The sequence below is a fragment of the Ornithorhynchus anatinus genome, chromosome X1 (assembly GCF_004115215.2).
Source record: "Ornithorhynchus anatinus isolate Pmale09 chromosome X1, mOrnAna1.pri.v4, whole genome shotgun sequence".
Classification (NCBI taxonomy): Eukaryota; Metazoa; Chordata; class Mammalia; order Monotremata; family Ornithorhynchidae; genus Ornithorhynchus; species Ornithorhynchus anatinus.
This window is the reverse complement of record NC_041749.1, coordinates 105,589,095-105,606,534: the sequence shown is the minus strand read 5'-3', so window position 1 is coordinate 105,606,534 and position 17,440 is coordinate 105,589,095. Positions and strand designations below refer to the sequence as shown.

The 17,440-nt window shown below is 51.0% G+C and overlaps 3 protein-coding genes and 1 non-coding gene across 11 annotated transcripts in view; 2 read left to right on the top strand and 2 right to left on the bottom strand.

The window, feature by feature from the left end:
* Positions 1-380, top strand: part of CATSPERD (cation channel sperm associated auxiliary subunit delta) — a 62,318-nt gene extending 61,938 nt beyond the window's left edge. For all 3 annotated transcript variants that reach the window (XM_029050057.2, XM_029050058.2, XM_029050056.2), the window contains one exon: positions 74-380. In XM_029050057.2, coding sequence (XP_028905890.1) covers positions 74-332 — 259 coding nt within the window. In that variant the 3' untranslated portion in view covers positions 333-380. The remainder of the gene's footprint in view (positions 1-73) is intronic.
* Positions 381-2,526: 2,146 nt separating this feature from the next.
* Positions 2,527-2,664, bottom strand: LOC114807121. Its single transcript, XR_003755174.1, has one exon. It is a non-coding gene; the product is annotated as a small nucleolar RNA SNORA7 (small nucleolar RNA).
* Positions 2,665-5,776: 3,112 nt separating this feature from the next.
* Positions 5,777-13,978, top strand: LOC100090300 (la-related protein 6). Of its 6 annotated transcripts, none has more exons than XM_039910316.1 (5): positions 5,777-5,847; positions 6,905-6,971; positions 8,898-9,034; positions 10,807-11,005; positions 12,797-13,978. In XM_039910316.1, the coding sequence occupies exons 3-5, from the start codon at positions 8,898-8,900 to the stop codon at positions 13,712-13,714; spliced, it is 1,254 nt and encodes a 417-aa protein (XP_039766250.1). In that variant the 5' UTR covers positions 5,777-5,847; positions 6,905-6,971; the 3' UTR covers positions 13,715-13,978. The 6 variants fall into 6 exon arrangements, with proteins under 6 accessions (XP_039766250.1, XP_039766248.1, XP_039766251.1 ...); XM_039910314.1 differs by having other exon boundaries at positions 6,905-7,015; XM_039910317.1 differs by lacking the exon at positions 5,777-5,847 and adding an exon at positions 5,898-5,929.
* A 224-nt stretch (positions 13,979-14,202) lies between these two features.
* PRR22 (proline rich 22) lies at positions 14,203-17,434 on the bottom strand. Its single transcript, XM_029050051.1, has 2 exons — positions 16,326-17,434; positions 14,203-15,253 (listed from the first exon to the last, which is right to left on the bottom strand). The coding sequence occupies exons 1-2, from the start codon at positions 17,365-17,367 to the stop codon at positions 14,271-14,273; spliced, it is 2,025 nt and encodes a 674-aa protein (XP_028905884.1). The 5' UTR covers positions 17,368-17,434; the 3' UTR covers positions 14,203-14,270.
* Positions 17,435-17,440: the final 6 nt, after the last annotated feature.

Sequence of the window (17,440 nt, the reverse complement as noted above, 5' to 3'; positions counted from 1 at the left end):
GCAATTAATAAGGGGTTTGAATCCAAATCGTCATCACCTTTGGATAGCACTCACTCTCTCTTTTCCCTTGCAGCTACTGTAACTTGTCAACAGTCTTCAGTGTTTATGTTTATGGAGCTCTGCCTCATTCTGCCATTCCGGCCGTCCCGGTCGCAGCCATCTTGTCGTTGATCCTTCTTTTCTCCTTGTACGTCACGTACAAGGAACCGAAGAGGTTACACACCCTAGGAAAAACGCACTGGAAGATATTTCATAAATCTCTGAGCAGCACTTTAAACAACTTGAATAGAGGTGGGCGGTATAGTCACAGGAGGGTACGGACTAAGTGGTAGAGAGGAGGGTAAAATGGTTCAAATAAACCGTCAGATGGAAAAAGCCAACGAGCCTCATTGCAGTCATATTTCCAAGCAAAGGAAGAGGAACCCCAATCCCGGACTGAACATTTGCAAAACTGAATCATGCAGGGACTGTCTCTATCTGTTGCTGACTTGTTCATTCCAAGCGCTTAGTACAGTGCTCTGCACATAGTAAGTGCTCAATAAATACTATTGAATGAATGAATCATGGAGATGGGGGAGAGAAAAGCTGGGTGGAATATAATGTGGGAAGAACAGAAGAGCAAAAGACTCTGGAACCAGGCACCATTCATTCATTCATTCAATAGTATTTATTGAGCGCTTACTATGTGCAGAGCACTGGACTAAGCGCTTGGAATGTATCAGGAGAGGGGGTGGGGCAGGATGGCCACAGCAACGCACGGTTAAAAAACCAAGGTGCCTGGGGTGAGTCTGTCCTGGTGAGGATAGGGCAGGGAGGTGGGGGTGCGAAATGGGACCGAGAGGAAGTGGGCAAGAGAAGCTGGCTTCATATAGTAAACCAAACAAGCTCGCCACCTCAGGGAGTCATTCGGTGTGAAGTGGTCCCGTTGCACCTTCCAACGAGGGCCACACTGCTGCCCTTAATAATTGGAGTTTTAATAATTGTGGTATTTTTAAGCATTTAATAATAATAATGATAATAATAATAATGTTGGTATTTGTTAAGCGCTTACTATGTGCCAAGCACTGTTCTAAGTGCTGGGATAGACACAGGGGAATCAGGTTGTCCCACGTGGGGCTCACAGTCTTAATCCCCATTTTACAGATGAGGGAACTGAGGCACAGAGAAGTGAAGTGACTTGCCCACAGTCACACAGCTGACAAGTGGCAGAGCTGGGATTCGAACTCATGACCTCTGACTCCAAAGCCCACGCTCTTTCTACTGAGCCACGCTGCTTCACTAGGTGCCAACTACTATACTGAGCACTGAGGTAGATACAAAGTAATCAGGTCCCACGTGGGGTTCACAGTCAAAATAGGAGGGAGAACAGGTATCAAATCCCTGTTTTGAAGATGAGGGAACTGAGGCACAGAGAAGTTAAGTAATGTTGGTATTTGTTAAGCGCTTACTATGTGCCGAGCACTGCCACAAGTGACAAGCCACAAGTAGCAGAGCTAAGATTAGAACCCAGATCCTCTGACCCCCAGGCCTGGGCTCTTTCCACTAGACCATGCTGCCTTTTTTTCCCCATGGTATTTGTTAAGCACTTATTACGTGGCAGGCTCCGTACTAAGTGCTGGGATAGATACAAGGTCATCAAGTTGGACACAGTCCATGCCCCCTGTGGGGCTCACGGTCTTAATCCCCATTTTACATACGAAGTAACTGAGGCGCCGAGACAAGTTAACCGATTTGGTCAAGCCGCAGCAGACAAGCGGTGGAGCTGGAATTAGAACCCACGTCCTTCTGACTCCCAGGCCCCTGCTCTTTCCTAGGCCACGCTGCTCCTCTCAGACATGGTTGAGGGGCAGCTGTGGGGAAAGGGCCTTCCGCAAGATGAATCACTCGATCAATCAATGGTATTTATTGAGTGCTGAATCTATGCAGAGTGTCGTCTACTAAGTTCTCGATAGAGTACAATGGGACAGAGGTGGCAGACAGGATCCCTGGCCACAAGGAGCTTTACAGTCCAACTGAGCATGTCTCTCTGCTACGTTGCATGCACGCAGAGCATGGTGGGATGGAGTCGTTTGGAATGAGGGGCGGGGCTGTGCGGAGGAACAACGTCCAGCCAACATCTCACGCTCTTTCCTCCCAAATCCTCAAATTTCCTCTTCGATTTTCTACACCATTATCCTCCCCATCTCGCTAGCCTCCTTCTCTTCCAATCAGTCCATGGTATTTATTGAGCAACTTATTCTGTGCAGAGCACTGTATGGGCATTTGGAAGAGTACAACAAAACAGTTCCCTGCCCACAAGGAGCTTGTAGTATGCTGTTGAGTCATCTCTGACCCATAGCGACGCCACGGACACATCTCTCCCAGAACGTCCCACCTCCATCTGCAATCGTTCTGGTAGTGAATTCATAGAGTTTTCTTGGTAAAAATATGGAAGTGGTTAACTGTCGCCTCCTTCTGCGCAGTAAACTTGAGTCTCCGCCCTCGACTCTCTTCCGTGCTGTCGCTGCCCAGCACAGGTGAGTTTTGATTTGTAGCAGATGGCCTTCCACTCGCTAGCCACTGCCCAAGCTAGGAATGGAATGGACAGACCCCTGCTTGACTCTCCCTCCCTTAGTCGAGACTGGTAGACTACTGGAAACTCTCCAGGTGTGACTCTGAGAGGAGCCACAAGGAGCTATCTTATAGTTAACTTCCAGTCAGTCTGTCCCAAATCTCATGTTGGTTCTTCCTCTTCCACATTTCTAGAAACCACCCCTTCCTCTCCATCTAGTCCAGATACTTGTCATTTCCCAGCTTGACTCCTGAGTTAGCCTCCTCGCCGAATTCTCTGCCTCCAGTCTATACTTCTCTCTGCTACCCCGATCATTTTTGTAGGATGTCATTCTGCACACACCGTTCCACTCCTCAGAAACCTCCAGTGGTTGCCCCTTTCCCTTTTCCTCAAGCAGAAGCTTCTGACCATTGGTTTTAAGACCCTCAGTTCTCTCCCTCTTTTTTTTTATGGTATTGGTTAACCGCTTACTATCTGTCAAACACTGTTCTAAGTGCTGGGGCAGATACAAGGTAATCAAGTTGGAGACAGTCCTTGGCCCACGTTGGGCTCGCAGGATTTAATCCCCATTATACAGATGAAGTAACTGGGGCACAGAGAAGTGAAGTGACTTGTCCAAGTTCACACAGCAGACAAGTGGGGAAGTTGGGATTAGCACTCAGATCCTCTGACTCCCAGGCCTGTGCTCTTTCCACTAGGCCACACTGCTTCCCTCCTACGTTTTATTCCTTTCAAGTTAACCTACTTACTGTGTTTCATTCTCATCTCTCCCGCTGTGGACCCCTTGCTCATTCATTCATTCATTCAGTCATATTTATTGAGCACTTACTGTGTGCAGAGCACTGTACTAAGCACTTGGAAAATACAATTTGACAACAAATAGAGACAATCCCTACCCAACAACAGGGTCACAGTCTAGAAGGTGGGAGACAGACATCAATAGCATCAATATAAATAGAATTATAGATATATACATATTATTAATTAATTCATTCATTCAATAGTATTTATTGAGCACTTACTATGTGCAGAGCACTGTACTAAGCGCTTGGAATGTACAAATCGGTAACAGATAGAGACAGTCCCTGCCCTTTGACGGGCTTACATTCTAATAAAATAAATAGAACAATAAATGTGTACATATATACACAAGTACTATGGGGCGGGGAGGGGAGGTAGAGCAGAGGGAGGGAGTCGGAATGATGGGGAGGAGAGGAGGAGCAGAGGAAAAGGGGGTTCAGTCTGGGAAGGCTTCCTGGAGGAGGTGAGCTTTCAGTAGGGCTTTGAAGGGGGGAAGTGTGCTAGTTTGGCGGATGTGAGGACTCCCTCCCACTTTGTATCCGGCAGACCACTGGTCTCCCCATCTTCAAAGCCCTTCTGCAATCACATCTCTAGGAGACCTTTCCTGATTCATTTCTCATCTCCCCCCTTATATCTCCTGAGTGCCTCTTCAGCACTTCAGCATGGCATGGTGGATAGAGCACAGGCCTGGGAGTCAGAAGGTCTTGGGTTATTATTATTATTACTGTTGTATTTGTTAAGCGCTCTCTATGTGCCAAGCACTGTTCTAAGTGCTGGGGTAGATACAAAGTAATCAGATTGTCCCACGTGGGGCTCACAGTCCCCCTTTTATAGATGAAGTAACTGGGGCACAGAGAAGTTAAGTGGCTTGCCCCAGGTCACACAGCAGACAAGGAGCAAAGCCAGAATTAGAACCTGTCCTCTGATTTCCCAGCCCATGCTCTTTCCACTAAGCTCTGCCACTTGTCTGCTGTCTGGCTTTGAGCAAGTCACTTCCCTTCTCTGTGCCTCAGTTAGCTCATCTGTAAAATGGAGATTGAGACTATGAGCCCCACGTGGGACAGGGACTGTAACTAGCTCTATTTGTTTGTATCCACCCCAGCACTTAGTACAGTGCCTGGCACATAGTAATCGCTTAACAAACACCCTATTTTTTATTATTATTAATGTAGCTATTTTTATATTCTTTTGTTTTCTCCTCCCTGTAACTGATTTTAGTATCAGCCTCTCCTGCTAGACTGTAAGCTCTCTGAGAGCAGGGATTGCGTCTACTTTATTGTATTCTCCCAACTGTTTAGTCCAGTACTTGTGTATATAATTCTATTTATCTACGTTGATGTTTGTTTTGTTTTGTTGTCCATCTCCCTCCTTTTAGACTGTGAGCCCGTTGTTGGATAGGGATTGTCTCTATCTGTTGCCCAGTTGAATTTTCTAAGCACTTAGTACAGTGCTCTGCACACAGTAAGTGCTCAATAAATACGATTGCATGAAATGAATGAATACTTGGCACGTGGGAGATAATCGATAAATACCATAGGTTGATTGGGATTTAGAAGAGCGGTGGAAATGGCAGGACCGGTAGGACAGGGGTGAATAGGAGTTGATAGCCGGCGATGAGCACAGTCAACAGCAAGGGCAAGATGCGAACAATATCACGAGGTCAAACATGCCATGCTTGATTGGGAAGGAATCGAAGGTATTTCTTGAACACAATACAGAGTTAGACACATTCTCTGCCCAAAATTAGCTTACATTCTAGACAAAGCAGAGTGAGCTTCAGCAACCAGGCAACCAAGAGCCTTGTTGCCAAAATGTACTTCCCAAGCACTTAGTACAGTGTTCTGCACAAAGTAAACACTCAATAAATATGATTGAATGAATGAGTGAAAGCAGTAGGAAATCACCACTGAATCTGTGGCAGAAGTTTGGCCTAATAGAACAAGCATGAGCCTATGGGTCAGAGGACCTGGATTCAAAATCCCACCTCTGCTACTTGCCTGCTCTATGACCTTGGACCAGCCATTTATCTTCTCTGTGCCTCAGTTTCCTCAGCTACAGAATGGAGATGCAATACTTAGACCATGAGTTCTAGGTGGGAGAGAGGCTGCGCCCGTCCTGATTACCTTGTATCTACCCCAGCATTTAGAACCGTGCTTGACATATAGTAAGTGCTTAATAAATGCCATTTTAAAAAAAAATACCCTATTCTACTCTCCAACTCTGGTCACAGCCCCAAATGCTCACTACCCAGAGTGTCCCTGACCGGATATGGTCCTTCCCTCTAGTTTCTCTGCTGTGAGAGAAGCCCAAACACTCAAGACATCTTTCTTTCTTTACTCAGGCCCCAGGCCCCACTCTTTATTCTTGAGGTTGGGCTGAAGGCAGCTGCTCATCATGATCTCATTGGTGTTAATTGAGAAAGGGCCAGAAAAGGGCCTTGGGAGTGGCCAGCCTCCCTGAGGTGGTTGGGCCATGTGATCAACTTAGCAGTCTAGGTAAGTTGTCTTCCCCTCTCTCTTCTCTTTTATCCAGAGCAGCAGGATGAGTCCTTATTGTCAGAGGTTATGGGGGTGAAAAGTAAGGTGTCTTCTTTCTTAACTTGTATAGTTTCCCTCCCCCAGGGCCTGTCAGTTAATCAATTAATGGCGTTTATTGAGCCCTTGCTGTATGCATAGTACAAAATTATGGGTTTAGTGTCAGAAAGAGAGGGGTTTCTCCTCCCTGGTAGTCCACTCTGATATGTGGGAACAGCCTCTCGGCGTGCCCACAGGGAAGGGTTGCTCTCAACGGGAGGAGGACTGAAAAGCAAAGCTGAGAATCAGCCTCGGTTGGGAAGCCCCTGTTCTTGTGGGAGATCTGGCTTGGCTCCTGGCCATTCCTGCCTGCAGCTTCCCACTTTGTTCAGGTAGACTTTCTGCTCCTGACCCAAACAGGAGAAGTCTGGTTAACTAGCTTTATCTGGTTAAGGGGCTTTATAGGTTTTGATCTTCATAGAGATTTTTCTATGTCTTCATCGTGCCAGTTAAAATAATAATAATGATATTTAAGTGCTTACTATGTGCCAAGCACTGTTCTAAGCACTGGGGGAGTGGCGGATACAAGGTAATCAGGTTGTCCATGTGGGGCTCACAGTCTTAATCCTCCTTTTTACAGATGAGGTAACTGAGGTACAGAGAAGTTAAGTGACTTGCCCAAGGTCACACCATAGACAAGTGGAGGAGCTGGGATTAGAACTCATGACTTCTCCCAAGCCTGGGCTCTTTCCACTAAGCCATGCTGCTTTGGGCTCTATAAATTATAAATAAGCTTGGTTTCCCTCCCTTCTTGACAAATCTGCCTCCCTTTCTTATAGTTTGTATCTGACAACAGCTAGCCTACAGGAGTGGTTGGTGTGGGAGGGGCTGGGGAATGAGAGATTTAAGTTGAATCAGCTGCCTGGGGAGGTTGGAGGGAGGGTGCTTTCCTCTGCTCTTATTTAACTTTTTTTTTTTCCCTTCTCTTGCCCCCTCCCCACCTGGATCTTTATTTTCTCATTCCCACATATCCTTATAGGTGGAAGTCTTCCAGCATGGCCTCTTCCTACCTCTGACACTGGAGAGAACTTATCCCCCATCTGGCTGTAAGACCCAAGACAAAACCCAGTTGAGAGTGGTTTGGGATGAGGTTAGATCTTGGATCTGTCAGTGGCTTGTTACTCTTGCTGTGTGTCTGAGCTGGCAGGGAGAGCAGTATGAAGACTGGTGGGGGAGATGGAAGCTAAACTCTTTGTGGGCAGGGAATGCATCTGTTTATAATGTTATCTTATACTTTCCCAAGCACTTAGTAAAGTGCTCTGCACACAGTAAGTACTCAATAAATACAATTGACTGACTGAGGTGCTGTTTGGGTCACTTCCCCACTTTAAGGTACAGTGAGATGACAGGTATTGAGAGTCTTGTTTTTCAGAGAGATTGAGGCTTGCCCCCAAGTCAGACAAACTCCTAATAGACAACTCACTCTTCACTCTCCCTCCTCAATTATTATTAATAATAATGGTATTTGTTAAGCATTTACTATGTGCCAAGCACTGTTCTAAACACTGGGGGATATAAGGTAATCAGGTTGTCCCATGTGGGGCTCACAGTCTTAATCCCCATTTTACAGATGAGGGAACTGAGGCACAGAGAAGTGAAGTGACTTGCCCAAAGTCACACAGCTGACAAGTGGCAGAGCCAGGATTCGAACCCATGACCTCTGACTCCCAAGCCCATGCTCTTTCCATTGAGCAACACTGCTTCTCTATTCTCAATTCTCCCCTCCACTCTGCTTTTTCAGCACAGTTGACAGCATGATCATTTTCCTTGACTCTGAAGATCACATATGCTGCTGTGCTTGACACTTTTCTCTTTCAGCACTTGTATTCAGTCTGTCACCAAACCCTGCTGGTTTTTCCTCCACTTTTCCTGGATCTACCTCTTCCTCTCTAGTCAAACAACTGTTACTTTGTTCTAATCGTGGTATTTGTTAAACGGCTTACTATACGCCAAGCATTACACTAGGCTCTGGGGTAGATACAAGATCATCTAGTTCCACACAGGGCTCATTGTCTGTTAGGAGGCTTGAAAACTATATTGATCTCTCCTCTCTCCAGCTCATACTTCATTCTGCTGCTCAAATCACTTTTCCAAAACACATTGTTTTTTTACCTCTCTTCTCACTCCTCAAAAATCTCCACTGGTTACACATTCCTCTCTGCATGGAGCAGAAACTCCTGCCCTGTGGCTGTAGGACACACAAAGTCATTGCTCTCTTTTAGTTATCCACTTTTTTTAAAAAAAATAGTATTTAAGCACTTACTATGTGCCAGGTACTGTACTAAGAACTGGGGTAGATACAAGATAATCAGGTTGGATACAGTCCCTGTTGCACATAGGGCTCACAGTGCTAATCCCCATTTTGTAGTTGAGGGAAGTGAAGTGACTTGGACAAGGTCTTTCAGCAGACAAGTGGTGAAGCCTGGATTAGAACCCAGACCCTCTGACTCCCAAGGCCTATGCTGTTTTTACACTAGATGATGCTGCTGCTTTTCCACTCCGCTCCTTGTTCCTCTCAAATTAACCCACTCCCTGTCTCTCACTCACCTCCCCCGACTCTAACCTCTGGTTCACACCCTCCCTCCTGCTTCAAATCTGCCAAGCCACAGCTCTCTCCTCTTTAAAGCTCTTCTAAAATCACATCTCCAGGAAGCCTTCCCTGAGCCATATTTCTTCTAATTTCCCACCCCTGTACCTTGCACCCAACTTGCCACCTCAACATTTTCTTGTGCCAGTTCTCCACTTGTGTACTCTCACCCATTACACCTCTATACATCTACTTACCCTACTATCCATTTTTATGTCTCCCCTGATACTGTAGACCCCTTGAGGGCAAGGATTGTTTTCTAATTCATGCTGTACTCTCCCACGCTCTTAGTAAAGGGCCCTGTACATGGTGCATGCTTGTTGAGGAGGATCTGGGGTCAGAAGCCAGGCTCCTTTGGGCCAGACTCTCCTCCTTACCTTTTCAGATGTCGGCCCTCCAGCTCCACTCCCAGCTGGGCTCTAGCAACCCTATCCAGGTCCAGAGCAGCCACTGCCCACCTCTGTCCCTATGTCCTACTGGGATCCAGCCTCTCCCACAGATCAGCCCTGAGGACTTAAATGGGTGAGTCCATATAAACTGCTGAGTGCTCCTGTCTCTCCAGCTTTCTGGGATACTGTGTGTGTGTGTGTGTGCTGTGGGGACGGGGGGTGTCTTACATTGAGGCTATTTCCTCACCCCACAGTTAATATCTTGGGGCTTCCTATCCCCTGCCATCTCCTCTAGAATCTCCTCTCCCCCCACCCCCCATGCATAAGACAAGACTGTTGTAACTCACTCTTCCTCTGAGACCACCTTGGAACCCATGGGATGTCAGTTGCCATCGCCTTCCCAGCACTTGAAAGAGGGGGTGAAAAGGTCCATTTGGTCACGGCCATATTGGACACACACAAACAGGTTGTCTTTTTTTATATAATCACTGTTTGTGGACCCTGGCACAGTTTTCTCTTTTGAAAGAATTAGCAATAATTCTTTAAAATGAGATGACTGATGGGAAAGTAATGCTGTATGTTTATCATCATAACATCCCCGTGAGGCAGACATATTGTTCCCATTTTACAGATGAGGAAATTTGAGTCACAGAGAGGTTGTGATTTGCCTGAGGTCATGCAGCAGGTCAGGGGCAGAGCTGGGACTAGTCTGGTCTCCGGACTCCAAACCCCATGATCTTTCCACTAGGCCACGCTTTCTCTTTCCACCCCTCCCACCCGTGCCTTTCCTGTGATGGGGGTGAGGGAGGCACTTGGAGGAGGGATTGCAAGGTCAAGGTTGCCAGCTTGCAGTAGAAGCTGCCTCGTACCCTCCTGGCATGGGGAGGGCAAGGGAAAGATTGAGACAAACTTAAAGCTCTGCCTAGCCTGAATCAGGTGATGGTAGCTCTCCTGGTCACTTACCCTCATGGTTTGGGATGGACCGTCCAGCACCCCTAACTTCCCTCTAGTATCTTGGGGCTCTAAACCCCTCCTGAGCCTGCTGACTTCTTATAATAATAATAATAATAATAATTATGGTATTTGTTAAGCACTTACTATGTGCCAAGCACTGTTCTAAGCACTGGGTAGATATAAAGCAATCTGTCCCATGTGGGGCTCACAGTCTTAATCCCCATTTTACAGATGGGGTAACTGAGGCACAGAGAAATGAAGTGGCTTGTCCAAGGTCACACAGCAGACAAGTGGCAGAGCTGGAATTAGAACTCAGGTCCTCTGACTCCCAAGCCTGTGCTCTTTCCACTAAGCCACGCTGCTGCACGCTGTAGGAATGAAGTTCGTGGGTTCACCCCTTGCTGGATGAGGCCCCTGTTTCCTGTGGTGTGTCTGAACCTGCTAGCCTCAATGGGTACCTCCTCTTCCTCCTTGGGATTGGAGGATTTGGGGAATGGTGATTCTGTGGGTGGTGTTTTTTTGTTTTTGTTTTTTGGTGTGTGTGTGTGTGTGTGTCTTCCCAGTCTACCCCTTTTGTGGGTTTATACTTATTTTGGTAAATGCCAATCCTGCATCTCCCATACTGGAGTTCTTGGGCCCAAGTCTGAGTGACTGTGGTCTGGATGATGTTGGGCCAAGGGCTGGGCCTCTTAGCACAATAAACTGACCCCAGTCCCCTACTTGACCCCCACTCCAATATCCAGTTGAAGGTACAGGCTCTGGCTCCCTCTTCCAAGCTGCTCAAAATGGCCTTCCCTGCCACCTAACAGTGGCCTCCTCAAGGAACTCAAAGTATGAGTTCTGGGCTTAACCAGTAATGGCAGGGCGTGGTGAAGGGACTGTTGACATCAGTTGAAGGGTACATCCAGACCTGAGCCCTGCTGGGGGATCTCTGCTTTCTGGGCCTCACAGGAACTGTTGTGACCCAGTGGCTGATCCCTTGGATTGTGCCTGCGACACCCCTGACCTAGAACTGGTGCGGAAGATTGTGGCTCAGGTGGAATTCTACCTGTCAGATGAGAACCTGGCCCGAGACACCTTCCTGTTGAAACATGTGCAGAAGAACAAGCAGGGCTTTGTCAGTATCAAGCTACTAACTTCTTTCAAGAAGGTGGGCCTCCCCTCCTCCCTCTACCCCTACCTCAGTGGGGGGGGTGGCACTATCCAGATAGCTCTGAGCTGCCCAGGTGAGTGCCAGCGGGAAGGGGCACCGAGAGGCAGAGTGGAGGGGTTCTCAGCCTGATGAAAGTGGGGCCTCAAACTTATTCCAGGGAAGCTGCTGAGAGAGCCCAGCTTGCTTTTGGTCTGGCTTGAAATGTACCACCAATCAGTTAATCATTGGTATTTACTGTGTGCAGAACTAAGCTCTTAGGAGAGTACGACAGAACACCACTGGTAGATCTGTTCCCTCCCTTCAAGGAGTTTACAGTCTAGAGGGGGAAACAGATATTAAAATTACAGATTGGGGAAATTGCAGAGTATGAGTGCATCAACTCTATTGAGTGCTTACTGTGTGCAGAGCACTGTACTAAGCTCTTGGGAGTACAACACAGAGTTGGTAGACACATTCCCTGCCCACAATGAGCTTAGTCTTGAGGTCAAGTACATAAATGTGAGGGTGAGGTGAATACTAAGCGCTTAAAGAATACAGATCTGAGAGCATAGGTGATGCAGAAGGGAAAGGAAGTAAGGGAAATGAGGGCTTAGAGGGGAAGGACTCAGAGCTCTTGGGGATGGCTTTTTGCTTTTTGTCTCAAGGCTTTGAAGGTGGGGGGAGTGAATGTGTCAGATATGAAGCGGGGAGGGAGTTGCAGGACGTGAGCAAGGGGTCTGGCGAGAGAGGTGAGAGCAAGGTACAGTGAACAGATTGGTGTTAGTGAAGTGTGCAGGCTGGGCTGTAGTAGAAAATCAATAAGGTAGAAGGGGGTGAGCTGATTGAGTGCCTTAAAGCTGATGGTAAGGAGTTTCTATTTGTGGAGTTGGATGGGCAACCACTGGAAGTTATTAAGGAATGGGGAGACAAGGACTGAATGGTGTAATTTTTTTTTTTTTTAAAAGATGATCTGGGGAGGAGAGAGAGTGAAGTGTGGACTAGAGAAGGTAGAGACAGGGTGGTCAGCAAGGAGGCTGATGCTGTAGTCAAGCCACATTAGGGTAAGTGCTTGGATCAGGGTGATAGTAGTTTGGATGGAGAGGAAAAGGTGGATTTTTAGTAATGTTGAAAAGGTAGGCCTGACAGGATATGGTGGCAGATTGAATGTGTGGGTAGAATGAGAGAGGATAATGCCAAGGTTATGGGCCTGTGAGCCAGGGAGGATGATGTGTTGTGTACAGTGAGGGGGAGAACAGGGTTTATGTGGGAAGATGAGGTGTTCCATTTTGGACATGTTCAATTTGAGGTGGCAGAGGGACAGCCAAGTAGAGCGGGCCTGAAGGCGGGTTCCACAGGGCAACTGACAGGCTTTCCCCTCCACCCGGTTCCACCCACTTGACACACTTCTCACCTGGGGCCTCTCTGGTCCAGTCTCCTTCTGGGCTGCCTTGAGCCCCTGGGGACCCATCTCCAGCTGTACCCTGGGACATGAAGATGTCACTTTTTCTTCAAGCCTTTCCTCCCCTGCTGGAAATGCCCTGAGGCCACTGGGGGTGTGTGAAAACAGAATCAAGTTGCCTTGGCCCAGCTCTGGGTGAGCTGAACACAGGCCAGAAATGTCCACCTGGGGTAGCCTCCACCACTAGTAGCTCTGTCTGCTGGGGAATGGAAAGAATAACCTTCCCTTCCCGTCCCTTCTTCTCCCTGAACCCCAACCCTCAACAGTCTTTGCTAGGGGCAAAGGCCCCCCATGTTCTTTTGTCTGCTCTAGCCCACCCCCACCATTTGCTGGGCCATATATGTTCACAGGTGAAGTACCTGAGCCAGGACTGGAGGCTGACGCTGCACGCCCTGCGTTTCTCTGAGCTGCTGGAGGTGAATGTGGAAGGGACCAAAGTCCGGAGGAAAAGCCCCCTTCCCGACCTCCTCTTGGGCTCCCCTCCTAGCAAGCTGCTTCTGGCCTGGGAGCCCTGGGGCCTGGAACTGCCTCCGGCCTCGCCACCATCCCCTGCCCTCCAGCAGGCTTTCCTGGAGGCCATCAGTGGCCTGTTCAGCCCATTCGGTCTCATTGCCTCCATCCGCATCCTGCAGCCGGGCAAGAAGCTACCCCCGTCTGTCCAGAGGTATGTGCTTGCCCAGCCCGAGCTGCTGAGCAGCTGCTGCGCCCTGGTAGAGTACGAGAGTCTGGAGGCGGCAGCCGGTGCCTTTGCCGAGCTGAGTCGGCGCTTGGCCCCTGGCGCCTCGGGCGGCATCAAGGTGGTGCGGCTCTTGGCCCGAAGCCCCAAGAAGCAGAGCGGAGGGCAGGAAGATGGGGAAGAAGGGGCCCGGGCCTACCAGCGGGCCCCTCCCCGAAAGAGGGGTCCCCGGGCCCGGCAGGGCGAGCCTCCTCAGAGTAGCTCCCCCGAGTCGGACGGCGCCCCCGTCTCGCCCCCCGACTCGCTCCTCGGCCTCCGAGCCGGCTACTTCAGCCTCCCCTGTATTGGCCCTCCACCTCCGCGCCCGTCCCTCCTTGGTCCTGCCGCCACCACCGATGCTAGGATCCAGAAATGGGCAGGCCCCTGCTGGGCTCATGGGCTGAGCTCTCGCCCCCAGGAAGCAGCCCCCGCTGTGGCTCTGGGGATGGGCAAGGGGACGGCCCTGCCCATCCGCCGCCTGCCCCGGGGGCCTGATGGCACCAGAGGGTTCTACAGCAGCATCGGACGGGGTGGGGTTGTACTACGCCACTGAGGCCGGGAGCTGGTTTCACGGGTCTCGGGCGGCTGCTGAGTCCGGCATCCCCGTGAAAGCAGTTGACTGGGCCCTGGCTGGCGGTGGGCAATGGCACGGGCATCTGGGAGGGGAGCTGTGCCTGTCGCTCCACAGGATGGGGGGCTTGACCCCGTCGGCTGTTGGCCGGGGTTGGGGGGGGGGTCCCTCTCGGACTGACTGTACCAAAGCCGTTGGTGTACACCCTCCCAGCTGTGAGTAATAAACACTAACGCACCCCTCTTCTGCCTGCCCATTTGTGTCTGTCTCTCTCTTCCTCTGAACCTCTGCCACCTTGGTTTCTCCCTGGATTTTCAGCCCAGATCTTGTCCTCACATCAGGCTTGCCTCAGTCCCTCCTATGTGTGGCCAGCTGCTCTACAACTTTCTGCATTCCAACCCTGCTGCTCACTTATCCCAGATCTCTTTCCACCCCACCCCCACCCCTGCGCCCATGCGTGTTCTCTCTTTGGGAAAGGTCGGACACTCCCTTTATTCAAACAGCATCGGGGGCCAGGGTGCTACTCCTGGTCTTTGAACTAAAGGTCCAGCCTGTTGTTGGCACTTGGGGTTCGGCTCCCATCTCCGGCTGCATATCTGGAGTAATTTTGCTGGTTGCCCATGGGCTCGGGTAAGGGATAGACCAGGTTCCAGTCATTCGAATCCAACATCATGTCGAGGAGATTTGTCTCGTCGTAGTTCAAGGATAAAAGCTCATCGGGGAGGTCCAGCCAGAGGATGCCACTGCCATCATCACGCTCATCCCCCTGGAACGGTTGTGGGGGGCCACTGGTGTAGACTGGGTCCTCTTGGGGAAGGTCCAGCAGGGACAAGATTTCATCCAACACAACCTCGTTGGCCTGGGACTGGGGGGGCATGCTGGTGGAGGAGGAAGGTTGGTCCAGGATTTGTCTAGTTTCAGCCAGGAGACTACTAGTCTGCGGGGTGGTAGAAGGCCCGGTCGTCCCCTCTGGCTCTCTGGTCTCCGTGCCTGCTTGAGGGAGAGTCAATGTGGCACTCTGCAAGAATGAGTCAGAGGGGATTGTGTTGTCTGCCGAGCTAGGTGCAGTAAGTGGCGGAGCGGGGGGCCCTCCCCCTGCCTGGTAGCCTGTCTGCCCCCCGTTAGGATAACCGGGGGCTGGTCGTGAGGAGTTCTTCGAGGTTTTCTTGGTCACTTTAGGTCTTCCCTTTCTGCGAGGGCAGGGAGGCTGTGCCGGTTGGGGGCCGGGGGCCGGTGTCCCCTCTGCAGCACCGATAGGGGGGAATGGGGCCCTCGACTTCTTCTTCTTCTTCTTCTTGGGTGGGGAAGGGTGGAAATCCTGAGGGGTCAATGACCCCGGCTGGCTTTGCGGATACATATCGGGCCAGGCTGGTGGTTGGCTGTGGCCCTGGGGCTCCCCCAAGGGAGTGCTGGGCTCAGGGGGCTCGGCGATTTTGACGAGAGTGGAGGAACCGTCGCTGGCCGGTTTGATCTGGAAGTACTGGGGGTCGAATAAGCAGCCGCAGGGTGCCATCTGGAAGTCTGCCCACAGGAGGAGAAGATGGGTCAGCTTCCCGCCGGCACTCGCCCTGCCTCCCTCTGGTCCCTCCCAACAAGCACGGTCTAAGAGGACAGAGCACTAGCTCATCACTTAACTTCTCTGGCCATCAGCCCTGCCCCTTCCCTGCCTCGGTGGAGCAATTAGGGATTCAGAGTAAGGTCATAGCTGGGAGGGCACTATATTGGCCTCTACCACTCCAAATGAAGAGCTTGGCTCCCTGGAGGCCTCCGAGTTGTAGCGCGTCCAACTCAGAGGCCCGGCCAGGAGCCGGCACCTGGGTAGGGGCAGGCTGCTCGAGACACTTGGCTGGGGCCCTGTTTCTCTGCACTTCCACCTCCCTCCCCCAGCTCCTCCCTCCCGATGTCCTCTTCCAGCTCTTCTCCCCTAGCCTGGAGCCCATGTAGCCCGATCCCCAAGCCAGGATGCTTTTAGGAGGTTTAGGGCTGGGCAGCTGGGGAGGCCATGCCCTCAGCCAAGTCCAAGGTGCCTGTGGGGAATAACCCATTCCTTCGGCCAATCTTTTGGCCAAAGTTTAGTCACTCAGAATCCAGCCCTGCCCACCCCCAGAAGCCGCTGTACTACAAGAGTTGACCCTGACTCACAGCTTGCATGCACCCACCAACCATTTGGTGAAATTGGACCTGGCCCACCTGGGTCCTACTGGTGCCAAAGTGAATTTTGGGGGGAGGGGGAGGTAATGGGGAAGAGGTATCACCTGATTAGCTTTTCTTCTCACTGGGCCCCACCCTCCTTTCTCTCATCTCAGCGCCAGGGCGATCATAACCCAAACCTCTCGTTGCACTCTTGTATGTATTCTACTATTTGAATACTTCTGTCTTTCTTTTGTTGTTAGTTTGTTGGAATGGTAGGGTGCCTCGTACATCTACCGTACCCTCCCAAGAAGTTACTACAGAAGGTACTCAATATTGTTCAATCGACTGATTGAAAACATCTCCCCTCCACTAGCAAACCCTGTTGAGACCAACCTGCCTTCCCCTCCATAAAGAAACAGCCTATCTCTGCCCTGCTCTCCAAATCTACCTGTCAACTCACTTCGACTAAGTGGTAGGTTGGAGTTGGCAGTAGGAGGTTGGACTACGTCAGGTCGAGGCAGGAGCTTGGCGGTCTTTGATGACACCTTGGAGGTCTTAGTCGAGGGTCGGCCAGGCCGGCGTGGGGGTCTGCCGGCCCGGCGTGGGGGTCGGCCAACCTGGCGCCGGGGTCTGCCAGTCGCGGGTGGCTTCCCGGCTGTTGGGGGCTGAATCCCGTCTGTCGGGGGCGGGATCCCGCCAGCCGTGGATGGGATTGGGGCCACCTGGGGCGGAATCCCGGTGGTCACGGATGAGATCTTGGCGGGCTTGGGCAGGATCCTGGCAGTCTTAGACGAGATCCTAGGAGTCAGTGGAAGGATCCTGGAGGTTGAGGGCAGGATCCAGCTTGTTGTGAGTGGGATCTTGGTGGTCAGTGGAGGGATCTCAGTGGTTGGGGGCAAGACCCCGCCAATCTGGGGCTGGATCCTGATGGGTTGGAGCAGCTCCCCATCAGTCTGGGGAAGGATCCTGATGGGCTGGGGCAGGATCCCAGCAGTCTGGGGCTGGATCCCGATGGGCTGGGGCAGAATTCCATCAGTTTGGGCCTGGATGCTGATGGGCTGGGGCAGGATCCAGGTGGTTGTGGGTGGGATCCCGGCAGTTGTGGATGAGATCCCGGTGGTCATTGGAGGGATCCCAGCAGTTGAGGCCTGGATCCCAATGGTCTGTGGAAGAATCCAGGTGGCTGTGGGTTGGATCCTGAGGGGTTGAGATGGGATCCCAGAAGTCACTGTAGGGATCCCAACAGTCAGGGACTGGATCCCGGCAGTTGTGGTTGGGATCCCGGTGGTTGAGGACCAGATCTCAGCAGTCTGGGGCTGGATCCAGGTGGTTGTAGGTGGGCTCCTGAGGGTCTGGGATGGGATCCCAGTGGTTGTGGGTGGGATCCCAGTGGTTGTGGGTGGGATCCCAGTGGTTGTGGGTGGGATCCCAGAAGTCATTGTAGGGATCCCAGCAGTCTGGGCCTGGATCCCAGTGGTTGTAGGTGGAGTCCCGGCAGACATTGGCTGGATCCCAGCAGTCAGTGTAGGGATCCCAGTGATTGAGGGTGGGATCCCAGCAGTCTGGACCTGGATA

Coding starts and splice junctions, on each gene's coding strand:
- LOC100090300 (XM_039910316.1), top strand. CDS start 8,898: ATGTCGGCCCTCCAGCTCCACTCCCAGCTGGGCTCTAGCAACCCTATC. Junction 9,035..10,806: donor AGCCCTGAGGACTTAAATGG/GTGAGTCCATAT, acceptor TGGGCCTCACAG/GAACTGTTGTGACCCAGTGG. Junction 11,006..12,796: donor TACTAACTTCTTTCAAGAAG/GTGGGCCTCCCC, acceptor ATATGTTCACAG/GTGAAGTACCTGAGCCAGGA.
- PRR22 (XM_029050051.1), bottom strand. CDS start 17,367: ATGTCTGCCGGGACTCCACCTACAACCACTGGGATCCAGGCCCAGACT. Junction 15,254..16,325: donor CAACCTACCACTTAGTCGAA/GTGAGTTGACAG, acceptor TCCTGTGGGCAG/ACTTCCAGATGGCACCCTGC.